This window comes from Salmo salar, chromosome ssa23 (genome assembly GCF_905237065.1).
Source record: "Salmo salar chromosome ssa23, Ssal_v3.1, whole genome shotgun sequence".
NCBI lineage: Eukaryota > Metazoa > Chordata > Actinopteri > Salmoniformes > Salmonidae > Salmo > Salmo salar.
In genome coordinates this window covers 33573002-33596560 of record NC_059464.1, presented here as the reverse complement: position 1 = coordinate 33596560, position 23559 = coordinate 33573002, and the positions used below count along the sequence as shown (strand labels likewise).

Genomic DNA, 23559 nt, shown 5'->3' with positions numbered 1-23559 from the left:
CGGCCACAAAACCTGAAACCAAATAGGGAGGGTGGGGGGGGTGATTAGTGTCAATGGCGGCTCTGGTGCGGGACGAAGTACCCGCAGATCTGCCAGCATCGGGGGCTGAAGTGCGGGATGAAGAAACCGCTCAGCTCGCGAATCCACCATCTTTGGTGGTGGCTCTGGTGCGGGCCGAAGAAACCGCTCATCCCGCGGTCCAGGCTGAACACGGTGCCTGGACTGGATCTCGATGCCGAGGAAGGCTCCTGCCATGGAGCGGGACTGGACGCCATGTCTGGACTGGGCATCGGCGCCGAGGAGGGCTCCTTCCATGGAGCTGGACTGGACACCGTGTTTGAACTGGACATCAGCGCAGAGGAAGGCTCCTGCCATGGAGCGGGACTGGACGCCGTATCTGGGCTGGGCATCGGCGCAGAGGAGAGCTCCTGCCATGGAGCGGGACTGGACGACGTGTCTGGACTGGGCATTGCCCAGAGGAGAGCTCCTGCCATGGAGCTGGACTGGACGCCGTGTTTGGAAGCTCCGGATCATTGACCCTCGCTGAAGGTTCCGAACCGTTGACCATCGCTGGAGGTTCCGGACCGTGGACTGTCGCTGGAGGTCCCGGACCGTAAACCGTCTCAGGAGGTTCCGGATTGTGGACCGTCTCAGGAGGTTCCGGACTGGGAACCGTCGCCGGAAGCTCTGGACTGGGAACCGTCGCCGGAAGCTCTGGACTGGGAACCGTCGCCGGAAGCTCTGGACTGTGAACCGTCGCCGGAAGCTCTGGACTGGGAACCGTATCCAGAAGCTCTGGACTGGGAACTGTTGCTGGAAGCTCTGGACTGTGAAGGCGCACTGGAGGCCTGATGCGTGGGGCCGGCACAGGACGTACCGGACTGGGGAGGCACACTGGAGGCCTGGTGCGTGGGGCCGGCACAGGACGTACCAGACTGGGGAGGCGCACTGGAGGCCTGGTGCGTGGAGCTGACATAGGACGTACTGGGCTGTGGAGACATACTGGAGACCTAGTGCGTATAGCCAGCATCAATGGTACCGGTTCGATGACCCACTGCGAGGAGCTGGCATAGGATGTACTGGGCTGTGGAGGCGCACTGGAGTCCTGGTGCGTAGAACCGGCATCAATGGTAACGGTTCGATGACACACCTCGCACGGCAAGTGCGAGGAGCTGGCATAGGACGTACTGGGCTGTGGAGGCGCACTGGAGACCTGGTGCGTAGAACCGGCATCAATGGTACCGGTTCGATGACACGCTCCTCAAGGCGAGTGTGGAGAGCTAGAACAGGACGTACAGGGCTGGGAAGGCGTACTGGAGACCTGGTGCGTGGAGCCGGCACAACTTTCACCAGACTGATAGCACGCTCCTCAGGACGAGTATGGAGAGCTGACTCAGGTGGCAGTAAACCAATAACACGCTCCTTAGGGCAAATGTCGTGCATCCTCCACCAATTCAACAACTCTCTCATTTCTCTCTCCTCCAAATTCTCCCTCAACTCACTGACGGTCTCTGATTCTCTCCGTTCACTCTCCTCCAGTTTTTTCCTCTTCTCCCAGACTGGCTCTGGTTCACTCCTCGGTTCTGCCGACCACCCCTTGTGCACCCCCCCAAAAGATTTTGGGCTGTCTTTTGAGCTGTCTTTGTGGCCGCGAACCCCGGTGTCGTCGCTGTCCTCCCTTCTCTCCTTGCGTCTGCTTCCACGGCAGGCTTTCGTATCTTGCCAAGATTTCCTCCCAAGTCCATGATATTCTCTCCTCGATCTCCTCGTAAGTCCAGGAGGCCTTCTCCTCCTGGGTACGTTGCTTGGTCCTGTTGTGGTGGGATCTTCTATCACGTTCATCGTAATGATTGGACCAAGGCGCAGCATGAGTAGCGTTCCACATCTTTATTATAACGTGAAACTTCAGCAAAATACAAAAACAATAAATGATCAAACGAAACGTGAAGACAGTGAAGTGCAAATAGGCACCTACACAAAAACAAGATCCCACAAAACACATTGGGGAAATGGCTGCCTAAATATGATCCCCAATCAGAGACATGTCCAAACAGCTGCCTCTGATTGGGAACCATACCAAGCACACCAACATTTTTATTTTTATTTATTTATTTATTTCACCTTTATTTAACCAGGTAGGCAGGTTGAGAACAAGTTCTCATTTACAATTACGACCTGGCCAAGATAAAGCAAAGCAGTTCGACACATACAACAACACAGAGTTACACATGGAGTAAAACAAACATACAGTCAATAATACAGTAGAAAAATAAGTCTAAATACAATGTGAGCAAATGAGGTGAGATAAGGGAGGTAAAGGGAAAAAAGGCCTTGGTGGCAAAGTAAATACAATATAGCAAGTAAAACACTGGAATGGTAGATTTGTAGTGGAAGAAAGTGCAAAGTAGAAATAGAAATAATGGGGTGCAAAGGAGCAAAATAAATAAATAAATACAGTAGGGGAAGAGGTACAGTGAGTGAAAAAAGTATTTGATCCCCTGCTGATTTTGTACGTTTGCCCACTGACAAAGAAATGATCCGTCTATAATTTTAATGGTAGGTTTATTTGAACAGTGAGACAGAATAACAAGAAAAAAATCCAGAAAAACACATGTCAAAAATGTTATAAATTGATTTGCATTTTAATGAGAGAAATAAGTATTTGACCCCTCTGGAAAACATGACTTAGTACTTGGTGACAAAACCCTTGCTGGCAATCACAGAGGTCAGACGTTTCTTGTAGTTGGCCACCAGGTTTGCATACATCTCAGGAGGGATTTTGTCCCACTCCTCTTTGCAGATCTTCTCCGAGTCATTAAGGTTTCGAGGCTGATGTTTGGCAACTCGAACCTTCAGCTCCCTCCACAGATTTTCTAAGGGATTAAGGTCTGGAGACTGGCTAGGCCACTCCAGGACCTTAATGTACTACTTCTTGAGCCACTCCTTTGTTGCCTTGGCCGTGTGTTTTGGGTCATTGTCATGCTGGAATACCCATCCATGACCCATTTTCAATGCCCTGGCTGAGGGAAGGAGGTTCTCACCCAAGATTTGACGGTACATGGCCCCGTCCATCATCCCTTTGATGCAGTGAAGTTGTCCTGTCTCCTTAGCAGAAAAACACCCCCAAAGCATAATGTTTCCACATCCATGTTTGACGGTGGGGATGGTTTTCTTGGGGTCATAGGCAGCATTCCTACTCCTCCAAACACGGCGAGTTTAGTTGATGCCAAAGAGCTCCATTTTGGTCTCATCTGACCACAACACTTTCACCCAGTTGTCCTCTGAATCATTCAGATGTTCATTGGCAAACTTCAGACAGGCATGTATATGTGCTTTCTTGAGCAGGGGGACCTTGTGGGCGCTGCAGGATTTCAGTCCTTCACGGCGTAGTGTGTTACCAATTGTTTTCTTGGTGACTATGGTCCCAGCTGCCTTGAGATCATTGACAAGATCCTCCCGCGTAGTTCTGGGCTGACTCCTCACCGTTCTCATGATCATTGCAACTCCACGAGGTGAGATCTCGCATGGAGCCCCAGGCCGAGGGAGATTGACAGTTCTTTTGTGTTTCTTCCATTTGCGAATAATCGCACCAACTGTTGTCACCTTCTCGCCAAGCTGCTTGGCGAAGGTCTTGTAGCCCATTCCAGCCTTGCGTAGGTCTACAATCTTGTCCCTGACATCCTTGGAGAGCTCTTTGGTCTTGGCCATGGTGGAGAGTTTGGAATCTGATTGATTGAGTGCTTCTGTGGACAGGTGTCTTTTATACAGGTAACAAACTGAGATTAGGAGCACTCTCTTTAAGAGTGTGCTCCTAATCTCAGCTCGTTATCTGTATAAAAGACACCTGGGAGCCAGAAATCTTTCTGATTGAGAGGGGGTCAAATACATATTTCCCTCATTAAAATGCAAATCAATTTATAACATTTTTGACATGCGTTTTCTGGATGTATTTCTTGTTATTCTGTCTCTCACTGTTCAAATAAACCTACCATTAAAATTATAGACTGATCATTTCTTTGTCAGTGGGCAAACATACAAAATCAGCAGGTGATCAAAATACTTTTTTCCCTCACTGTAGTTGCTTAGGCTAAATTATAGATGGGCTATGTACAGGTGCAGTGATCTGTGAGCTGCTCTGACAGCTGGTGCTAAAAGCTAGTGAGGGAGATAAGTGTTTCCAGTTTCAGAGATTTTTGTAGTTCGTTCCAGTCATTGGCAGCAGAGAACTGGAAGGAGAGACGGCCAAAGGAGGAATTGGCTTTGGGGGTGACCAGAGAGATATACCTGCTGGAGCACGTGCTACAGGTGGGTGCTGCTATGGTGACCAGTGAGCTGAGATAAGGGGTGATTTTACCTAGCAGGGTCTTGTAGATGACGTGGAGCCAGTGGGTTTGGCGACGAGTATGAAGTGAGGGCTAGCCAACGAGAGCGTACAGGTCGCAGTGGTGGGTAGTATATGGGGCTTTGGTGACAAAACGGATGGCACTGTGATAGACTGCATTCAGTTTATTGAGTAGGGTATTGGAGGCTATTTTGTAAATGACATTGCCAAAGTCGAGGATCGGTAGGATGGTCAGTTTTACGAGGGTATGTTTGACAGAATGAGTGAAGGATGCTTTGTTGCGAAATAGATGTTTGATGTGAGTCTGGAAGGAGAGTTTACAGTCTAACCAGACACTAGGTATTTGTAGTTGTCCACATTTTCTAAGTCAGAACCATCCAGAGTAGTGATGCTGGACGGGCGGGCAGGTGCGGGCAGCGATTGGTTGAAGAGCATGCATTTAGTTTTACTTGTATTTAAGAGCAGTTGGAGGCTACGGAAGGAGAGTTGTATGGCATTGAAGCTCGTCTGGAGGGTTGTTAACACAGTGTCCAAAGAAGGGCCAGTATTATACAGAATGGTATCGTCTGCGTAGAGGTGGATCAGAGACTCACCAGCAGCAAGAGCGACATCATTGATGTATACAGAGAAAAGAGTTGGCCCAAGAATTGAACCCTCTGGCACCTCCATAGAGACTGCCAGAGGCCCGGACAACAGGCCATCCGATTTGACACATTGAACTAGTTGGAGAACCAGGCGAGGCAATCATTTGAGAAACCAAGGCTACTGAGTCTGCCGATGAGGATGTGGTGATTGACAGAGTCGAAAGCCTTGGCCAGATCAATGAATACGGCAGCACAGTATTGTTTCTTATAAACAACATAGAACACCCACAGTCACGCCCTGACCTACTATACCATAGAGAACCATGGGCTCTCTATGGTCAGGGCGTGACCAATTTCTTTTAAATTTGACCTACTCAACCACACAGCAACGTACCGTGTGAGGAACTTGGGCCCCCATAGTGATTCAATCCATCTGAACCACCAAGAGCTTGCCGCCCGGTCAAACTGAGCAATTGGGGGAGAAGGGCCTTGGTCAGGGACGTGACCAAGAACCCGATGGTCACTCTGAAGAAGCTCCAGAGTTCCTCTGCGGAGACAATGCTCAGCAAGTAGACTGTTGTTTCCTCTTCACAGCGGTGTGAATCTGATGGTTGTGGTTGGTGCTCATGACATTTCAAGGCAGGAAAGCTCTGCTCGCAAGATTGATGTGAAATATTACCACATACATCCTGGGTACAACTAAGACATTTCAGAACGACATCATGCTGTTGCAGGTACATGACAGTGGAAGAATGCACACATGTCAGAATGTCTCTTAGCTTAGCACACCATTGCCCAGGTAATATATGCCAACAGCCCTTAGATCAAATAGAGAAAGAAATAAGCAAACATTTTGCGTTTGTTCAAATCCGGTGCAGTAATCATATATGAAAACCTTTTGAAGATGTGCATAACACTGCTTTGCATAATATCATATAGGTTACTTGAGAATCGACTGTATCTAACTACAGTCATATGCTCCAAATATAGCTCGTCAAAACTATGCCGAAAAACAAATCTGTGCAACAGATCCCCCCCTCTCCCTAAGAAAGACTAGGACATCATGGCCAAATTCTACTGTACTGTATGTAGCTGGGTAGGGTGCCACCAAAACAGGTGGAACTGCAAACCCACATCTTCTGGAGGTGAATGTCACCGTCATAGACAGAGCCTCCTGCCAGAGATCATGGGGGAACACTGCCACCATAACCCCGTCTATGATATGTGCTGGTGATACTGCGGCTGATTATAAAGGTGTTTGTCAGGTATGGTCAGATAATGTAGTTAAGGTTGGTCTGATAATGCATTCATTATAGAGAAGTGACTTGATTTGCAGAGTAGCTGTTTTTAACCAGGGAGATTCAGATGGCCTCTGGTGTGTAAGGGGACAGCAGTGAGAGTTGTGTCCTTCAATGAAAAAGGAAACTGTGACAATCACAAGGAGCCCAACATCTATACCAAAATATCCAAGTATCTCTCCTGGATCAAGTGTATCATAAGGTATTAAGGAACCAAATGAAGACATTTGTAATTAATAAAATGTAATTTATCAAACAGAAAAGACCATCAGTCCTTAAATAAACCTTGTGCTGTGTGTTAGCGTGAGAGTGTGAGAAGAATATGAATGCGCTTGTAAGAGAGAGTGTATATGCATGCAAGTGAATGTGTCTTTTCCATCTTTCACTTCAGACCAAGGGTATGTGCAATTAAAATGATGACTTAGCTCTTTAAGCCAACATGTATACATCTTTAGAAAGCTATCTCCTCTTACATCTTCAGCTGTCTTCATCAAACTCCACCACACGTGGAAACTTGTGGTCAAGACAACAAAGTAACTCTGGTTTGATGAAGGCGACACAATGCTTTGAAACCACACCACAGCTGCAGTTCCCAGACCAGAGGACATGATCTGTCTGTAAGTCTGTCTGTCTGTCTTCCAGTCTGCCTCTCTGCCTGCTTGCCTGTCTGTCACTCAGAGGGGATGCAGAACATTTGACAGAAGAATACCACAAAGGATCAAGATGAGTCAACAAGGTTGACAGCACAACTTCCTCTTAATCTTAAACTAGCAACACATTTAAATATGTCATTTACTGTTGTTTCTATAGTGACTTGAAAGTTATGCCCCGTTTCATATTTTTACATTTTGTTTTCATTGTGAAAAAGAACGGTCCCTCTTTTTACCCTGGTGGGATTGGCAAGGTTCCAGTGTCTTTCAAGGCATCAAGAGTGTTGTCCTCCTTTGTAAACCACTTGGTTGGCATGCTAACACCGGAAAGCATCGAACCAGAGAAGACAAGGCTTTTTCATGAGAGAGGGGGAGATGAGTTGACCTATGAGGTATGCAATACTGCAGGCTATTATGTGTCTATGATAACTCACCACCTACATTAATGTGTAGAAGGGCTGCCAGAGTTCCAGTAAATGCAGAGACCACCTACCTTGCCTTAACCGGAAGAAACCATACATGGATCGCTAGAATTATCATAGATAGTCATCATAGAAGTGAAGCCACACAGTTTTCTGCAGAAAAAAACTGCTGTCTAGTGTATATAAAGGGGCCATATGAATCAGGTAATCCTGGATCATTTGACAAGCCCTCCAAACATGCACACCATAAACAAACTTCTACTCACTGTTCTCCTGACCTATCTGGGACATTCGGGTAAGTCTCTCTGCTGAACTCAATGGACACACATCAATGAGATTCTAACATTTGCCTATTACCTTACGGTTTAGTTCATTGTGGCTGTCTGTACTACTTTTACCCTCTCAGTTGCATTTGGGGGTCAAATCATCAATGGGAAAAAAGCCAAGAGGAATTCCTTGCAGTACATGGCCTCTGTGCAGAACAATGAGAAGCACATCTGTGGAGGATTCGTGATCACTCCAGACTTTGTGCTAACAGCTGCACACTGTAACAAAAGGTACAGTAGTAGCCTAACTCAATTACAACTGTAAATTCCAAATAATAACATATCATTACATACATTGAGCGTCCTTACTACTCAGACTGATAAACACATTGTTCTGCACCTTGTGTAGCAACTTGAGTGTTGTTCTTGGTACCCACAACATCAAGATGGGCCTCGGGAAAGCTGTCAGATACAATGTGGAACGCAAATGCAAATCCAACTCATATGAAAATGTAAAGGATGGTAGTGACATCATGCTTCTAAAGGTAGGGCTTTAGTTAAATATATTTGTCTTCATATGATATAACAGAGTATCCTGAAAGTGCTAGAAGGTCATATACTTTCATAACTGCTAAACAGATATTAAATGTGTTTCAAGCTGTCTAGGAAAGTTAAATTAAGCAAATCTGTGAAAAAAGTGAGGCTTCCAACCAAGGATAAAGTCCTCAAACCCAACACAAAGTGCCTTGCTGCTGGATGGGGCACTACAACAACAGACAGACCATTCGTTGACGAACTTCAAGTGGTGGATGTGGAAGCCATTGATCTGAAGGTCTGCCAGAAGCAGTGGGACCATGTCGACTTTAATCTTCCTCCCAATGTCATCTGTGCAGGTGGATACCCGACCAACAAAGGCACATGTCAGGTTTGTCTAATTTAATTTAATTTACATTCAATACACACACATCATAAATGAAGATCCAAAGCAAGAACCAGTAAGCAATGTTTGGCATATAAGGGGATTATTCTCTTTCCCACAGGGGGATTCTGGTGGTCCTTTGGTGTGCAATGGAGAGGCAGTGGGCATCGTCTCCTTCAACATGAATGGAAACTGTGCCTATCCCAACGTGCCCAATGTTTACACTCAGATTTCCAAGTACTTACCCTGGATAAAGGAGGTCATCAACAAGCAGTCATGTTAGAATGGATACTTTGTTTGCTGCAAAATTATGCCTTTGGCTATTACACATAACTGATGATATTACTGATTCTTTAGTTTGCTGTTAAACTGTCTAATGCATTACCATGTACTGTAAGGGAAATAAATGTGTTCTTAATCATGGTGAAATTGCTCTAGTGATATTATTTGCATACACATCAGAAGGCATGCACTGTGTGTTATACCTAAACAATTTTGCAGGCCAAACCATTTTTTGTATTTATTCGTTAAACCAACAAACTGAGCCCATCATGGCAAACTGTAATGCACAGAACCACAAACACCACAAATTTCTAACACTTTAAACAACGGTTAGTGGTAGCGTCTCATTGCACAAGTGTTCTCTATGCAATCAGACCAACCAGCAGAATTATCATTTCATAATATCACAACCAGCTTTCATCATAGACTACACCAAGCAACATTTGAAACCATGAAGCCACAGCAACATATTGGCAAACACTGGGGGGTTGAACAAAGAGCCAGTACTGTCTATAACCACATTTTGAAAAAGTAACACCCTCCCGCCCACCCTACATATTTATACCCACGAGGTGCATCATGGCATTTGTCCATTTGCACTATGGCAATCTGCTCAGTGGTTCTTCACATAGTTATTCTGCTCATCGCCTTGAATAGTAAGCTATGTTTCATTTCTATAACACACTAACTACCAATAGCACTAAACTGACTGCACCATGCAGACTAACATTGAAAAGTATAGCACTAGTTATGAAAAGTATATTTGACCAATTTCAATGCTTTTGCATACAGCGGTTCATATTCTATTTCGCAGTAATGAACAAACTGACATACAGTACCATAATTTGTTGTAAGCTGTGCGGATATAGTAGCATTGCAGAGCTATAGACAAAAGCTATTGAAATAGTCTTCTCTACTTTCTGTTCAAAGGCACTGATGGGCGCAAGGTGCCGAAAGTGGGTATTGTTGGTGGCAGAGAGGCTGCTCGCAACTCTCGTCCCTACATGGCTTCCCTTCAGTCTCGTGGTCAACACATCTGTGGAGGAGTTCTGGTGAGAGAGGATTTTGTCCTCACCGCTGCTCACTGTGATGGGTGAGAATCTCTATCAAAACATTAACATATTAACCTCTCTCAGATTTTCTCAAACTAATTTCCCTCAAAGTTATTGCACTAGTCCTTCAAGGTAATTGCGCAAATAAATATTGCCTCCTAAATTCTTTCATGTACTGATTTTCAGACGATACAAGGTGGTTCTTGGGGCTCACGACTTGTCAGAGGATGAAAATTCACAACAAGTATTGGATGTGGTTCGATCCATTCCACATCCGAGGTATGGGGACAACCTGGAGAATGACATCATGCTTCTCAAGGTGAGTGACATCAAGGACATAGTATCACCATGGAGATTATTGTAAGCTAACTTCTAATTGTAGGTTTAATGTCCATGAAAATACATCAAATAGATTATAGAATCATGCAAAACTGATAGAAAAAGTATAATTATATCCTAAATATATTTACATCATACATATATATATGAAGACATACAGATCATCTATACAGTGTGTTATCTCTGTGATCATTCTTAGTTGAGAGCGAGGGCCACCCTCAACACAGCAGTACAGTTGATCCCTCTGATGAATGGCTCTATGGCTGAGGGAAGCATGTGCACCACGGCCGGCTGGGGGGATATAGGTGATAATGGCACACTACCAGACAAGTTGCAGGAGGTCAACGCCACTATCGTCCCTCCCAGAGAATGTGCCCGCAGGTGGACAGCCGTTGAAATCTCCAGCCGCATGGTGTGCGCAACAGGCCCCAGAGCTTTCCAAGGCTTCTGCTCGGTATGACTGCACTGTTTTAGGCTATAACTCTCTGCAATGAGTTTTTCCTGGTCGGGACAGGCTATTATTGTCTACAACTTGGCTATAACTCCCTAGAGCCGATGTCCATGCCCCTGCAGAAATCAAATTAGATAATACATAAATCCCCATCAAAATCCATCAGTTTAAGCTAGAGATATCAGTTTTTTGCATGGGCTGCAATCCACTGCGTCACAGGACTGGTCTGAAGGTAGCCCGGTACCAGTTTAAAAAAAATTATCAACAAATATATGGAAGTAGTTTAGTGCCATTTTTTTATGTGGGTAAAAAATATATATAAAGTCTAGTCCTTTGGCATTGTCCTTTGTTCCTGGACCATTTAACATGCAGGTGACAGAGAACACATAAATTGTTGACTGCTTAAAGGGGTTCTAAAATTCAACATTCAGTGGCTAAATTATCCTTGGTATGACCATCTTAAAACCACTTAGACTCTTAAGGTAACTAGAATAAAAGTTGATCCTAGTCAAGGCTGTAACTATGCTACTCCTCCTTTGTTCTTTGCAGGGTGATTCAGGAGGTCCGTTGGTGTGTAACGGGATGTCAGCGGGCATTGTCTCTTTCTCAGGGCAGAGGTGTGCCAACCCCAGTACCCCTGATGTGTACACACGAGTGGCTTCCTACCGCCGATGGATTCAGACAGTGTTAACTAGAAACCCTTAAAGGGAAAATCCACTCAACAAAAATATATTTTATAATTGTTTTCATTAGTCCACTGTTAATAGTCACAAAATGTTTTGCATATCAGCAGTCAAGTTAAGATACTGGACTCAAGAAGCAAAGTGTCACCAGCCCAAATTTTTTGGTGGATTTTGCCTTTAAGGTTTTGGGCATGTAAGCTGTCAGTGTGTGTTTACACAATATAACTGATGATCTCATTTAGACCAGGTTTGCACAAGGTGTTTAATGATCACTTGTTCCCTTGTTGACGTTCTTATTCAACTTTGTTAACTCATTTTGGCTCCTGTGTCTCACTCTGGAGGACATGAGTTCCCTAAATGGTTTAGCAAAAATCCTCAGGCCATCATTTCTTGAATTGATGTTCAAAGACTAAAAGCAACTACTGATTTAAAGTAAAAACAAAACAATGTAACATTAGCATATGCAGATTCTCTACATCATTTAGGCTCTTGGTCACTCACCTGGTATGGATGGTCAGGCAGTAGACTCTATATATATAAGTTGGCCAATGTTACTGAAGGTTGGATGCATTGTTGGCTCCAGCAGGTTCCATCAAATCCCTACGATAGTTTACCTGAGGAGCAGTGGTTGGTTTTAAATAAACGTAAGTATCAAAAGTGAATTTAATTTCTAAAATATACTTAAGAATTGAAAGTAAAAGTACAAGTATAAATAATTTCAAATTCCATATATTAAACAAACCAGATGGCACCATTTTCTTTTTTTAAATTTATTTACAGATAGCCAGGGGCACACACAAACACTCAGATATAATTTAAAAACAAAGCATTTTTGTTTAGTGAGTCCGCCAGATCAGAGGCAATAGGGATGACCAGGGATGTTCTCTTGATAAGTGAGTGAATTTGACCATTTTCCTGTCCTGCTAGCCATGCAAAATTACTTTTGAGTACTTTTGGGTGTCAGGGAAAAAATGTGTAGAGTAAAAAGTACATTATTTTCTTTAGGAATCTAGTGAAGTAAAAGTAAGTTGTCAAAAATATAAATAGTAAAGTAAAGTACAGATACCCCAAAAACCTACTTAAGTAGTACTTTAAAGTATTTTTACTTAAGTACTTTACACCACTCCTGAGGAGAGGACTCAGTGTCAGATACTGCACCTTGTCAGACTATGTCATTGATTGGTGTGCTTGATTGATTAATCATTGCAGTGTTTTTGCCTGTCTCAAAGCATAACGTAGCCTAATGATTAAAAAGTATATCCAACCATGCTTCAGCCCAGCTTAAACAAAAAAGGGGGAATTGAAAATCCCCCAGAAATTAATTGCCTCAGGATACTTCAACTGGTGACTATCATTCATTACCACAGGATACTTCAACTGGTGTGTCATATTCGTGTATGTAGGTGGCAGGGAAGTCAGGCGCGTGAGAAACCAAATTGGTTAATATGGAGTATTTAATTAAAAAAACTAACTCCACAACCAAAGTACAAAATAACATGGGTAACATATACCTGTCGCACACCGATACAAACCACACGTAACATCACATCACAAAAACAATCACCGACAAGGAGATGAGGGGAAACAGAGGGTTAAATACACAACATGTAATTAATGGGATTGTAAACAGGTGTGTAGGAAAACAAGACAAGACCAATGGAAAATGAGAAACTGATCAATGATGGCTAGAAGGCCGGTGACGTCGACCGCTGAACACCACCCGAGCAAGGAAAGGCATCGACTTCGGCAGAAGTCGTGACATGGTGACTATCATTCATTACCCCAGATACTTCAACTGGTGACTATCCGGGAGAATAAAGAAAAAGGAGCACTCCGTTTCTGTGTAAATCTGATAGATTTATTAAATGGAACAAACAAACAATAGGCTTACGTTTCGGCATAAATCACCAGAGCCTTTAAGTACCCTCGCAGAGGAGTGTCCCACTTGTCTTGTCAATCAAACATGTCAATAATGTCAATACTGTCAGTAGCAAATAGACAGGTAATTCAAACAAGAGTATGATCGTCATTCAAGATTCCTACACATACATTCCACTTGAATAACAAAAGAAAGAGAATTAACAAATAAAAACATATTTACAAAAAATATGAGAAAGAGAGCTGTTCATTCAGACCCTTTGGCTCGACGCAATCTAAGCAGTCGATCCAACGTACCTCTCTGTAATAATTCCCTCACAATATTGCCCCCTCTGGAGGAAAGAGAAACTTTCTTAATTCCCCAGAATTGTAAGGTTTAGGCAGAGCTATGATTGACATTCACATAGTGCCGCACGATCGCATAGCAGTTCATATTTTTGGTGCAGATAGTTGTTTTGTGTTCAGCTATTCTTAATTTGAGCGTGTGTTTTGTCTGACCAATGTTAACAAGCCCACATGGGCATTTGAGCATTTAAACAACATGTGTTGTACTACAATTTTACACAAGCGTGGGTGGTAGAATACTTTTGCGTCATTTAAGTTGGAACAATGTGTACAATGACTGCAGCGGTAGAAACCATTGAGGGGACCTGGGAGCCAGATAGCGGATGCAGGATTCGGGAGCACACTGTGCACTAGGCTGTCTCTGATATTGCAACCACTCCTAAATATAATGCAGCCTACTCACATATATGGAGGGGCAAAGTACGGCTGTCTGAGACGTGGCATCTTCTTTTTCTTCTATGATATAATGGCGGTCTGCAAACAAATGTTAAAGGTCCATGCCACCACCTACTGTGCTGAAGTGGGTGGTCAATCACGTTTTACAACATCAGTTCCACATTTCTAAATCCTCCTACCTAACTCAGTACTTCTGAGAAAATAAAAAAAAAGCCCTAATAACTTCTAATAGACCCTCGCCCATCCCCAAAATCCCTTCCAAACCGCCCAACCCTGTCCAACCTCGATGACCCCACACTTCAATCTTTCCCTCTCTTCAGCATATTTAGAACAATATAACAACCCATGCTCCACCATTTCATTGACCATACACATTCAGACACAAACCATTCACATGCTTGCCAACCAGATGTAATGAGAAGTTCAATGTACAATGTCCTAAACGCAATCGAGAAAATACCACCTCTTTCTTCCTAATCTGACCTTAGAATCTTGGTCCACCGGCCTTTGTTTGGAGGGCATATAAATGCCAGCCATTGTGCTCAGAGTACCATCTCTTCTGCCACTCATCTATCAAAATGGCTCTGATCTTACATTTGGCCTCACCTCTACCAAGTGGAACATTAATATCAATTATATCTTGTTTCAAAGCTCCAATACCTCCAATAGTAGGTCACTCCTATTAGATTTACCAGATGATAAACTATTCAATACGGACAGAGAATCTGTGCATACTATGATTCTAACAGGTTCTACGTCCTCCACCCACTTGGGGACAACAGTTCATTAGCCTTCATGTAAACGCCTGCTCCTGTGCGCCCACTATCTGGGTCCTTGGATCCATCTGTGAAAAGAGGTAAAAAGGCATACAAACTTCTACCAATGTAATTGTCAATCAGTTTCCCTATATCACTGACTTCTGACCCACATGTGGCATCTATCTTTGATTATCTTTTAGAATCAGGTGTCTACCAGGAAGTATGGGCAGGAGCAAATTTAGTGATTTGGAGGCCCCATGTAGAGGCCCCCATACTATTTTTTTCCATACAGCATCAGATACTGTCCATGGGCTACACATACTGTATTTGTCCTCTGCCTGGACAATGATGGCAGTATTATTAGCAACACTTGTCTTTTTACTAAATAAATGTGTATTATATCCCCTTGAGTCTAAGAGCCCGGGATGGGATTTCTAAGCTAACATATGGAATTGTTTAACGATGGTCATACCAAGGATCATTTAGCTATTTGATTTCAAATTTTAGGACCCCTGATAAAAAAATAAAAAACATTTATTTGATGAAACATACATGGAAAAACTGCTATTAGCCCATAGAAACGCATTGAATAACATGGAAAAACTGCTAGTCAAAAATGTAATCAAAAGGAAGTATGTTTTGAAGTGTCTGTCGTCTATCTGAGAGATAAGAAAGCTCAGAATATATATATATATATATATATATTTATGTATTTTTTTTTACAGTGGAATTACCCTTATACCTTTTGTGGAAATGCCCTATTTGCTTTCATACATTTTTTGGCCAGTTTCCGGGTTACCTTCAGAGGTGTCCCGTGACACTTGTGGGGGTCTTTCCAAAGATGGGTCATATTAGTGTGTAGCCAAACCGTTCGATGCTACAGATGTTTTCGTGAGAAGACCGATTTTCAGGGTTGTCTTCTGTTCTGACAAACACTGCTGTAGCTCTGCAACCTTCCACCGCAGATGCGGAAGTCCGAAATCGATGGGCAGATGTGATGGATTGAGACGCAGCCCATGCAAAAAACATACCTCTAGCTTAAACAGATTTTGATGGGTCTTTTTATTTTTTTACGCCTCGAGTGGAGCATGTGGGGGATAAATTATTTAAACATGATAAAAAATGTACAATAATAATTTATGCCCAGCTAGAAAGGCCCTTTGATGATGTGAGGCCTGAAGCAATTGCCACTTCTGCCTAATGCTTAGTCCGCCAGTGGGTATGGGCTTTTACCAAGACATAACTTCAAAACAGTTATTTCTAAATGTTTCTGAGCTCACTCACACACTTTTCTTGGTTTAACATTGAATTCACATTTGTTGACAACTCAAAATTTATGTAAATGAGTGTCATAGACAGCTGCTTGACAACACCTTTTATAAGAAACTCAGAAGTGACCCTACTTCCCAATTTCAGAACACTATCTTTACTGTCCTAGATGGGTATTTAAATTCTGGTCAGATAACCAAAAAAGAACGACTTTCTGGCTATTCAACACCCTAAAATTGCCGCTTTTTATACTTTGCCGAAATTACACAAGAATGTTACAAACCCTCCAGGCTGCCCTATTGTAGCGGGCATTGATGCAGTAACGGCCCCTCTATCTACTTTTGTTGACTTTTTTATTAGACCACCCGCAGAACAGCTCCCCTCCTTTGTAAAGGACACCAGCAGTATGATCTCTATCATTGAATCTCTTGATCCTCTCCCTGAGAATACCTTGTTAGTTACTTTTGATGTTGAGTCGTTATACACAAATATTCCACACGAGGGCGGTATTGAAGCCATGGAACATTTTCTTCTGCAACGTGACCCTAATGAACTACCTTCCAGTGCCTGTATTATAACATTGGCTAAAATACTACTCACACATAACTATTACATGTTTCTAAATGATTCCTTTATTCAGACGAAGGGTACTGCTATGGGATTCCCCATGGCTCCTAACTATGCTAATTTGTATGTGGGTTACATGGAGAAACAGTCCATTTTCAACCCTCTCAAAAATGTTTTCTTGCATTATATTTACAATTTGGCCTTTTAGCAGACACTCTTATCCAGAGTGACTTACAGTGGTGAATGCATACATTTCATACATATATATATTTTTTTTTCTCGTACTGGCCCCCCATGGGAATCGAACCCACAACCCTGGCGTTGCAAACACCATGCTCTACCAACTGAGCCACACGGGACCTCTTGCCTAACATCATTATTTGGAAACGGTATATTGATGATATTTTTGTTCTATGGAGGGGTGATGCAGAACAGCTCCAGGCATTCCATACTTTTCTTAACTCCTGTTCTGAACATTTGAGATTTACTATGCAATCTGATACACGTCAAATCAGTTTTCTTGATCTTCTGATCTTGTGTGAAAATAATGTTCTATATACTGATCTTTACAGGAAACCTACTGATCATAACAGTTTGTTGAGGGCTGATAGTTGTCACCCACTTCCCATGAAAAATAGTTTGCCCTACAGCCAATTCTGTCGAATCAAAAGAATTTGTAAAAAACAATCAGATTTCGACAGAAATATGGCTGAGACGCACAGAAAGTTCAAGGAGAGGGGGACAAAAAATGATCAGATTAATATTGCCATTGAGAAAATTCAAAACAAAACATGACCTTTTTCCAAGGTCAGTCTCGCAAAAAGACGCATTCTTGCGTTCTAACTACCCGCTATTCAAAGCGCTCTGAATAAATTAAGGGAATCGTTCTCAAACATTGGCACATTCTAAAATCCGATGATAGTCTCGGTAATGTGTTTTCGGACCTTCCCTTGGTCGTATTCTCGCGGGGCAGAAATCTCAGAGACCAATTGGTACACTCTGATTTACCAGCCCAAGATATTCCTGAACAACGCCTATTTGCGCCCCTACTGGATGGAAACTACAAGTGTAATGGCTGTGCTCAATGCAATGGCACTTATAAATGTAGATCCTTCAAACACCCACAAACAGGGAAATCGATCCCAATCAAAGGTGTTATTACGTGCTCCACTAAGGCAGTTATTTATCTTATAACTTGTCCTTGTGGTAAAAATTATGTGGGTAAAACAAAGCGTGAATTAAAAGTACGTATCTCAGAGCATCGTAGCACCATTAGGTGCAAAAACTTGACATACCCAGTTGCGGCCCACTTTATGGAAGCAAACCACTCGATTCGTCTCTGCGTTATATTGGCATCGAACATGTCACCCTCCCTAGGAGAGGGGGTGACCTTGATAATTTATTGTTAAAACGAGTGGCTGCCTGGATCTTTAATTTAAAGACCCTTGCTCCCTTCGGTCTCAACGTAGACTTTGATCTGAAGCCATTCTTGTGATTTTTGTGACTTTGCCATTGTAACTGTTTGTAAGCTTGTGTAGTCTAAAATGTATCTATGATCGTATGCTATCCATTTTTTCTTTTGTATGTTCTTTGTATGCCATTTTTATATTTCAGAGTTAACCAATGATATTAGGCCACATTTGGCCATGATTACAGACATCTGTGTGTCTTCTGACACTATATAAACGAGTCATCTCGCAGTGTTTGTGATGATACCCTGATTAAGACAGCTTGGCTGTCGAAACGTTGGATATGAAATTTTTGCATCTGAGCTTCTAGAGTGTGCGGCTCTCCCTTATTTACAAAAGTATCTACATCCACAGTAAAACGAGTCCTATATGGACATAACCTGAAAGGCCGCTCAGCAAGGAAGAAGCCACTGCTCCAAAACCGCCATAAAAAAGCCAGACTACGGTTTACAACTGCACATGGGGACAAAGATCGTACTTTTCGTACAAAATCATACAAAAATAGAACTGTTTGGCCATAATGACCATCGTTATGTTTGGAGGAAAAAGGGTGAGGCTTGCAAGCCGAAGAACACCATCCCAACCGTGAAGCACGGGGGTGGCAGCATTATGTTGTGGGGGTGCTTTGCTGCAGGAGGGACTGGTGCACTTCACAAAATAGATGGCATCCCAAAAAATGACAAGTATGTGGATATATTGAAGCAACATCTCAAGACATCAGTCAGGAAGTTAAAGCTTGGTCGCAAATGGGTCTTCCAAATCGACAATGACCCCAAAGTTGTGGCAAAATGGCTTAAAGACAACAAACTCAAGGTATTGGAGTGGCCTTCACAAAGCCCTGACCTCAATCCTATAGAAAATTTGTGGGCAGAACTGAAAACACGTGTGTGAGTAAGGAGGCCTACAAACCTGACTCAGTTACATCAGCTCTGTCAGGAGGAATGGGCCAAAATTCACCCAACTTATTGTGGGAAGCTTATGGAAGGCTACCCGAAATGTTTGACCCAAATTAAACAATTTAAAGGCAATGCTACCAAATACAAATTGAGTGTATGTACACTTCTGACCTACTGGGAATGTGATGAAAGAAATAAAAGCTGAAATAAATAATTCTCTCTACAATTATTCTGACATTTCGCATTTTTAAAATAAAGTGTTGATCCTACCTGAGCTAAGACAGGGAATTTTTACTTGGATTAAATGTCAGGAATTGTGAAAAACCGAGTTTAAATGCATTTGGCTTAGGTGTATGTAAACTTCCGGCTACAACTGGAGGTCAGGTTAAAGTGACTAAGCAACAGGCTAGAAAATAGATGGTAGCAGCAGCGGGTAGCCATTTCATTAGCTAATTAGCAGTATTGTCTTAACAATCTTATGGCTTGGGGGTGGAAGCTGTTCATTTGATGATTTCCTGTGAGGCCTTAAGATGTGTAACTGTTGTTACACAGTTTATAGTAAGGGGAAAATAAATGTGTTTAAAACAATTGATCAAATCACATGATTCATTAATGATTTACAATTTTAAGATGTGTGGTTGGAGCTCCTTTGGCTGCCATATTGGCTGTCATATTGTCTGCAGATTTGTCACTGTTGTTACCGTCACTGGTGTTACTGTTCCTGCGGGTTTGACTTTAACACCAGTGTTACACTAGTGAATACACCCTGATGTTGAACTAGAGAAATTGTGTTTCCATAGCTAGGCCTGGCAGTGAGGAATTGTGAAGAGCAGAATCAACAACTTCTGCATAATCAAAACAGTTGCTTGGCTTCATCAATAAGTGCATAAAAAAGACCCAAAGGGCTCCGGGCAGCCGAGCGGAAATGGAGGAAAACTAGCCTCCCTGCGGACCTGGCATCTTTTCACTCCCTCCTCTCTACATTTTCCTCCTCTGTTTCTGCTGCTAAAGCCACTTTCTACCACTCTAACTTCCAAGCATCTGCCTCTAACCCTAGGAAGCTCTTTGCCACCTTCTCCTCCCACCTGAATCCTCCCCCCCTCCCCCCCTTCCTCTCTGCGGATGACTTCGTCAACCGTTTTGAAAAGAAGGTCAACGACATCCGATCCTCGTTTGTTAAGTCAAACGACACCGCTGGTCCTGTTCACATTGCCCTACCCTATGCTTTGACCTCTTTCTTCCCTCTCTCTCCAGATGAAATGTTGCGTCTTGTGACAGCCGGCCGCCCAACAACCTGCCCGCTTGATCCTATCCCCTCCAGACCATTTCCGGAGACCTTCTCCCTTACCTCACCTCACTCATCAACTCATCCTTGACCGCTGGCTACGTCCCTTCCGTCTTCAAGAGAGCGAGAGTTGCACCCCTTCTCAAAAAACCTACACTCGATCCCTCCGATGTCAATAACTACAGACCAGTATCCCTTCTTTCTTTTCTCTCCAAAACTCTTGAACGTGCCGTCCTTGGACAGCTCTCCTGCTATCTCTCTCAGAATTACCTTCTTGATCCAAATCAGTCAGGTTTCAAGACTGGTCATTCAACTGAGGCTCTCTGCACTGCTAAAGCTAACTCTCTCTCCTCTGCTCTCATCCTTCTAGACCTATCTGCTGCCTTTGATACTGTGAACCATCAGATCCTCCTCTCCACCCTCTCCGAGTTGGGTATCTCCGGCGCGGCTCACTCTTGGACAGGTCGCACCTACCAGGTGGTGTGGCGAGAATCCGTCTCCGCACCACGTGCTCTCACCACTGGTGTCCCCCAGGGCTCAGTTCTAGGCCCTCTCCTATTCTCGCTATACACCAAGTCACTTGGCTCTGTCATCCTCACATGGTCTCTCCTATCATTGCTACGCAGACGACACACAATTAATCTTCTCCTTTCCCCCTTCTGATAACCAGGTGGCGAATCGCATCTCTGCATGTCTGACAGACATATCAGTGTGGATGACGGATCACCACCTCAAGCTGAAACTCGGCAAGACGGAGCTGCTCTTCCTCCCGGGGAAGGACTGCCCTTTCCATGATCTCGCTATCACGGTGGACAACTCCCTTGTGTCCTCCTCCCAAATCAAATCAAATTTATTTTTATATAGCCCTTCGTACATCAGCTGATATTCTCAAAGTGCTGTACAGAAACCCAGCCTAAAACCCCAAACAGCAAGCAAAGCATGTGAAAGAAGCACGGTGGCTAGGAAAAACTCCCTAGGAAAAACTCCCTAGAAAGGCCAAAAACCTAGGAAGAAACCTAGAGAGGAACCAGGCTATGAGGGGGGGCCAGTCCTCTTCTGGCTGTGCAGGGTGGATATTAAAACAGAACATGGTCAAAATGTTAAAATGTTAAAATGTTCATAAATGACCAGCATGGTCAAATAATAATAATCATAGTAGTTGTCGAGGGTGCAACAAGCACGTCCGGTGAACAGGTCAGGGTTCCATAGCCGCAGGCAGAACAGTTGAAACTGGAGCAGCAGCACGGCCAGGTGGACTGGGGACAGCAAGGAGTCATCATACCAGGTAGTCCTGAGGCATGGTCCTAGGGCTCAGGTCCTCCGAGAGAAAGACAGAAAGAGAGAAAGAGAGAATTAGAGAGAGCATATTTAAATACACACAGGACACCGGATAAGACAAGAGAAATACTCCAGATGTAACAGACTGACCCTAGCCCCCCGACACAAACTACTGCAGCATAAATACTGGAGGCTGAGACAGGAGGGATCAGAAGACACTGTGGCCCCATCCGATGATACCCCGGACAGGGCCAAACAGGCAGGATATAACCCCACCCACTTTGCCAAAGCACAGCCCCCACACCACTAGAGGGATGTCTCCAACCACCAACTTACCGTCCTAAGACAAGGCCGAGTATAGCCCACAACGATCTCCGCCATGGCACAACCCAAGGGGGGGCGCCAACCCAGACAGGAAGACCACGTCAGTGACTCAACCCACTCAAGTGACGCACCCCTCCCATGGACGGCATGGAAGAACACCAGTAGGCCAGTGACTCAGCCTCTGTAAAAGGGTTAGAGGCAGAGAATCCCAGTGGAAAGAGGGGAACCGGCAAGGCAGAGACAGCAAGGGCGGTTCGTTGCTCCAGCCTTTCCGTTCACCTTCACACTCCTGGGCCAGACTATACTTAATCATAGGACCTACTGAAGAGATAAGTCTTCAGTAAAGACTTAAAGGTTGAGACTGAGTCTGCGTCTCTCACATTGGTAGGCAGACCATTCCATAAAAATGGAGCTCTATAGGAGAAAGCCCTACCTCCAGCCGTTTGCTTAGAAATTCTAGGGACAATTAGGAGGCCTGCGTCTTGTGACCGTAGCGTACGTGTAGGTATGTACGGCAGGACCAAATCGGAAAGATAGGTAGGAGCAAGCCCATGTAATGCTTTGTAGGTTAGCAGTAAAACCTTGAAATCAGCCCTTGCCTTAACAGGAAGCCAGTGTAGGGAGGCTAACACTGGAGTAATATGATCAAATTTTTTGGTTCTAGTCAGGATTCTAGCAGCCGTATTTAGCACTAACTGAAGTTTATTTAGTGCTTTATCCGGGTAGCCGGAAAGTAGAGCATTGCAGTAGTCCAGCCTAGAAGTAACAAAAGCATGGATTAATTTTTCTGCGTCATTTTTGGACAGAAAATTTCTGATTTTTGCAATGTTACGTAGATGGAAAAAAGCTGTCCTTGAAACAGTCTTGATATGTTCTTCAAAAGAGAGATCAGGGTCCAGAGTAACGCCGAGGTCCTTCACAGTTTTATTTGAGACGACTGTACAACCATCCAGATTAATTGTCAGATTCAACAGAAGATCTCTTTGTTTCTTGGGACCTAGAACAAGCATCTCTGTTTTGTCCGAGTTTAAAAGTAGAAAGTTTGCAGCCATCCACTTCTTTATGTCTGAAACACAGGCTTCTAGCGAGGGCAATTTTGGGGCTTCACCATGTTTCATTGAAATGTACAGCTGTGTGTCGTCTGCATAGCAGTGAAATTTAACATTATGTTTTCGAATGACATCCCCAAGAGGTAAAATATATAGTGAAAACAATAGTGGTCCTAAAACGGAACCTTGAGGAACACCGAAATTTACAATTGATTTGTCAGAGGACAAACCATTCACAGAGACAAACTGATATCTTTCCGACAGATAAGATCTAAACCAGGCCAGAACTTGTCCATGTAGACCAATTTGGGTTTCCAATCTCTCCAAAAGAATGTGGTGATCGATGGTATCAAAAGCGGCACTAAGATCTAGGAGCACGAGGACAGATGCAGAGCCTCGGTCTGACGTCATTAAAAGGTCATTTACCACCTTCACAAGTGCAGTCTCAGTGCTATGATGGGGTCTAAAACCAGACTGAAGCGTTTCGTATACATTGTTTGTCTTCAGGAAGGCAGTCAGTTGCTGTGCAACAGCTTTTTCTAAAATTTTGGAGAGGAATGGAAGATTCGATATAGGCCGATAGTTTTTTATAATTTCTGGATCAAGATTCGGCTTTTTCAAGAGAGGCTTTATTACTGCCACTTTTAGTGAGCTTGGTACACATCCGGTGGATAGAGAGCCGTTTATTATGTTCAACATAGGAGGGACAAGCACAGGAAGCAGCTCTTTCAGTAGTTTAGTTGGAATAGGGTCCAGT

The 23559-nt window shown here is 43.6% G+C and overlaps 3 protein-coding genes across 3 annotated transcripts; all 3 read left to right on the top strand.

The window, feature by feature from the left end:
- The first annotated feature begins 273 nt into the window (after positions 1-273).
- On the top strand, positions 274-6761 carry LOC123729825 (chymase-like). The gene is given in 5 exon segments (XM_045706185.1): positions 274-335; positions 5521-5622; positions 5624-5660; positions 6027-6156; positions 6706-6761. Coding segments are annotated over 5 exon segments (387 nt in total).
- Positions 6762-7506: 745 nt separating this feature from the next.
- ddn1 (Duodenase-1) lies at positions 7507-8904 on the top strand. The gene is given in 5 exon segments (NM_001141601.1): positions 7507-7591; positions 7703-7853; positions 7972-8107; positions 8221-8487; positions 8603-8904. Coding segments are annotated over 5 exon segments (774 nt in total). The 5' UTR covers positions 7507-7533; the 3' UTR covers positions 8765-8904.
- Positions 8905-9281: 377 nt separating this feature from the next.
- LOC106584449 (complement factor D) lies at positions 9282-12557 on the top strand. Its single transcript, XM_014169804.2, has 5 exons — positions 9282-9419; positions 9694-9856; positions 10002-10134; positions 10354-10608; positions 11155-12557. The coding sequence occupies exons 1-5, from the start codon at positions 9365-9367 to the stop codon at positions 11308-11310; spliced, it is 762 nt and encodes a 253-aa protein (XP_014025279.1). The 5' UTR covers positions 9282-9364; the 3' UTR covers positions 11311-12557.
- The last annotated feature ends 11002 nt before the right edge of the window (positions 12558-23559 follow it).

Bases quoted from the DNA above. Each gene is read 5' to 3' on its own strand.
- LOC106584449 (XM_014169804.2), top strand. From the start codon at position 9,365: ATGGCAATCTGCTCAGTGGTTCTTCACATAGTTATTCTGCTCATCGCC. The intron at 9,857-10,001 runs GTGAGAATCTCT...ACTGATTTTCAG, and splicing joins ACCGCTGCTCACTGTGATGG to ACGATACAAGGTGGTTCTTG. The intron at 10,135-10,353 runs GTGAGTGACATC...GATCATTCTTAG, and splicing joins ATGACATCATGCTTCTCAAG to TTGAGAGCGAGGGCCACCCT.